This window comes from Halyomorpha halys, unplaced genomic scaffold (assembly GCF_000696795.3).
Source record: "Halyomorpha halys isolate HHAL.00 unplaced genomic scaffold, Hhal_1.1 Scaffold90.1, whole genome shotgun sequence".
In the NCBI taxonomy this organism is placed as follows: domain Eukaryota; kingdom Metazoa; phylum Arthropoda; class Insecta; order Hemiptera; family Pentatomidae; genus Halyomorpha; species Halyomorpha halys.
Genome location: NW_027109220.1, coordinates 583,658 through 587,483, shown reverse-complemented (window position 1 = coordinate 587,483; position 3,826 = coordinate 583,658). Strand labels below are relative to the sequence as shown.

The 3,826-nt window shown below is 27.5% G+C and overlaps 1 protein-coding gene across 1 annotated transcript in view; it reads left to right on the top strand.

Annotated features, from left to right (window-relative positions):
- The window catches only part of mfas (midline fasciclin), a 60,013-nt gene extending 56,187 nt beyond the window's left edge, over positions 1 to 3,826 (top strand). The window contains exons 11-14 of the mRNA XM_014414927.3: positions 458 to 646; positions 947 to 1,112; positions 2,945 to 3,123; positions 3,599 to 3,826. Coding sequence (XP_014270413.1) covers positions 458 to 646; positions 947 to 1,112; positions 2,945 to 3,123; positions 3,599 to 3,682 — 618 coding nt within the window. The 3' untranslated portion in view covers positions 3,683 to 3,826. The remainder of the gene's footprint in view (positions 1 to 457; positions 647 to 946; positions 1,113 to 2,944; positions 3,124 to 3,598) is intronic.

Below are 3,826 nucleotides of genomic sequence, written 5' to 3'. Positions count from 1 at the left end.
CCCTCTGGGGAAGAGGTCGGTTTTCACATACGAAACACCCCTCGCCCCAACAGTCGTCATGGTTAAAAAACGTGTATGTAAACTTTATTTGGCTAAATATTACATTTTATAGATTATGTAATGAAAATAAAATATCAACATAAAAATCTTGCTTTTAAGTGGATTTCCAGGGGAGCCTCTAAGGTCAAAGCGTTGATATGTATAGAGTACTATTTTCGACTCTTCTCTTGTGCCCCTTTAAAAGAGTTATGTATTTAATAAACACTTATATTTGTGCATATTATTTGTTGGGATGATTGGTACAGGCAAATTCATAGTCTATGAATAAAAATATAAGGTTGTTTTTCAATATTTATATATATATATTTTTTTTTAAGTGTAAAATAAATAATGAACAATTGCAATTCAATGGGTTTTGTATTGATATTTTTGTTTATTATTTAATTTTTGATTTTAGCTTTTCCCCAGCCTCCTAGGCATGGGTAGAGTCATGTCTGTTCAGTGTACTCCATTAACTAAAATAGGAGGACGGGTTTGTAATGGCGTTCTTCATGAAATTGAATCAGTCATGAAACCAGCAACTGAGACGGTTGATGAATATATTGAATCCAATCCAGAACTTACAACATTTCATAAAATGATGGAGGTGTGTTACTTCTTTAAGAATATGAGCAATTTTTATTTCATTTTTTTTGTTTTCACTGATAAATTTATTTGCTAAAAATATTTTTACTTCAAAATAAAGTTGTAATTTTCTGTTTATAAGCTTGAAATATAACTTTGACATAGTTTTAATCCTATGAGTTTGTGTTATGGATTAGTTATATAAATTCAAGCATAGTAACATTTAAAAAAACAATCTGTTGGAATATAGTTTTAAAACCATGATGATAGATCTAGAAGTATTTAATTTAATAAGTTAATATTTTTAATATGGTTATTTTAGGGTACTAAGATAGAATCAGAAATAAAGGAAGGTCATCTTGGATCAGATATAACTCTTCTTGCCATTATTAACAAGGCTTTTGATGATTTGGATCCAGAAACATTGGACCTCCTGTTGAAAGACAAAACTCTTGCTGATGAAGTAATTAGGTCTCATATTCTTAAAGGTAATTTTCAGTCATAATTTATTTGAATAAAAGTTAGCACTGTTAAGCTTTATCATGACATGTTCGATTATTGATGCTGCACTAATCTGTTATCTACATTTTTGATGATAGATGATATTGGATAGCAACTAGCAACATGATTACTCATTTTTTCTAAAAGTTTAATTTGATTTATTTGTATATCTTTAGTTATCATTTAAAAATGCAAAAACAATATACCTATTAACCTATTTAGATTGGTGTATGATAAAAGGAATAGTTTTGAATGGACAGTAGGATAGGTTGAGATCTGTTACCATGTATATCCTATTTATTAAGATTAGTTGTGTTACTGAAATTATTACTTCATAAAGTAAACCATAATTGTCAATTTATTACTTAAGAATTAAACATATCCCTGATGGTTCTTTTTCAATCCAGATCGGATTCTTACCAAGTAGGGGAGGTGTGATAAATTACTGGGGAGTTTGAAACAAAGCATTTAATACCTAATTTTCTTCAATGATACTAAATTACACAAACAGAAATTATATTTTTCAATGCTGAAATAAACTCTCCAATCTTTTATAGAAGTCTAAAAGGAAGAGAATAAATAGTTTTAGATGTTCATTAATGGATTGGAGAATAAGTTTTATTTTCAGGTGTGAAAGATAAAATGTCTTAAGAAATTAGGATAAAATTGCATGATTAGAAATAGAGGATTAGTATTGAAATCACTCAAGATCATAAGATTGGGATAAGTGGAAGCTATACGGACAGACAAAGATTTAAAGAGGTTGTAAAAAGAAATATGAGCAGGTCGATAGACAGCATTTACTAAAGAAGAGTAAATAGATAAAATTATTGTATTTTAATTTTTTAATGTGATTGAATGTTATTGACAGCTTATTTATTTTTTAAGATGACACTACAATTAATTTTTACTCAATACAAATAAAAATCATAAGTGTTAGTAATGTTCTTACAATTAAGTAGAAATTTAAAACAGAATATTTTAAGAAAATTAAAGTATATGAAAAATATATAAATTCAATAATTAAAACAAAAGTAAACAGAACATGTATTTTAATTTATTTATTGATATTTACATCTGTATTAAAAATATATGTAGCAAGTAAATTTGATATAAAAAGAAGAAAAAAAATTAAACTGTATCACATTCTTGACATTACAAAAAAATAAGTTCCCACCTAGCTGAATATTAGAATTCCGGTTCTGGAAAAAAAACAACCTCATACATTAAATGGAACTAATCAGAAAACTCAAGTTTAATTGTTCTTACACACTCAGAATGATTATCATCATTCTTATTGTTGCCTAGTTTTCTTCAAAGTTTACAATTCAATTCAAAATATCAAATAAAAAGTAGATTACTATTATAGAGCATGACAGGTTTTATTTTTGAGTATTAGAATTTAATGAATAACTAGAACTTTAATCCTAATTTAACATTATTTTTTACTTAGCATGCTGTTTTGGTAGAAATTATATTTATGTTGCACAGAAATAGCCTCTCTAACTTTTCTTATATTAACTCAGTGTACTGTTAAAGAAATGATGTGTCAACATTGCCTATGTCTGTTTATTGTCTTTTTCACTGAAGTTGTTTATTACCAATTTAAATAATAATGTATATATATGTATATGTAGTTGACCGTAAAAATTTAAATATAAGAAGATGGTCGGGGTTGAGGTCAAAAAAAGAACAAATAGCTTATAACTATTTGTTCTTTTTTTGACCGCAACTCTGACCATCTTCTTACATTTAAATAATAATGGATTGTTTAAAACTTTAAAATACCTACAATCATTTTTTATTAATATATTTTAAGAGCCAATCTGCTGCAAGAACATTGCTGCCTCCTCATGGCCATTCCTACCTGTCTCTCAGAGCCTTTCTGGTCGAGTGACTGAAGTTTATAGAAAAGGAAGTGTAGCTGTATTCGGTCAAGTTCCTACCGTAAGTTGTGACCATGTGGTTAAAGGGGCTGTTGTACATCTTGTTGATGGGGTAAGTTGAAATTTGAACTTTCAGTTTTATTAAGTACCAATATTTTCATTATCAAAATAAAATAAAAAATTGACTAACTATTATCTATCATTCCAACTAGCTCGAAAATGAGTTTATTTTGTGAGCCTCTCCCAGTATTTAGGCATTAAAGCATAAATTTTGAATAATTTAGTACCTTATGAGATGGCCAAAATTCCATTCCTTTTAACAACATAACTATCCTTTAAAATATCTATAAATTTAAATCATTTTGATTTGATTGTTACTTTATAAAGTTATTAGCTTTTATGACACAAGAAATTGGTATAACGGTTTATCATTTGTTTAGTGAAGTAGGTGTTGTTTATATAATATTTTTTGAAATAGCGTTAATATGTATTATCTTAATTAATTATTATTTGTTAGCCTAGGAACTACTTTACAATATTCATCAACATTTTTATGAATTATAATAACAGAATAACTTTATTTTTAGATTAAGTTTACACACCAGAGGCCTAGGGACAGAGAACTAATCCTCAGGAAGCCAAATTCCGAAATCATCTTGGCTGGAATCTAAATTAATATTATGTATATGTACATTAATACATGAATGTGAAACAGAAAGCAGATAACATAATAATCCTTAATACATATCACCTTTTGTGTGATTTAGAGACTATTATACACAAAGTGAACAAGGGGATCTGAAAATTTTATATAA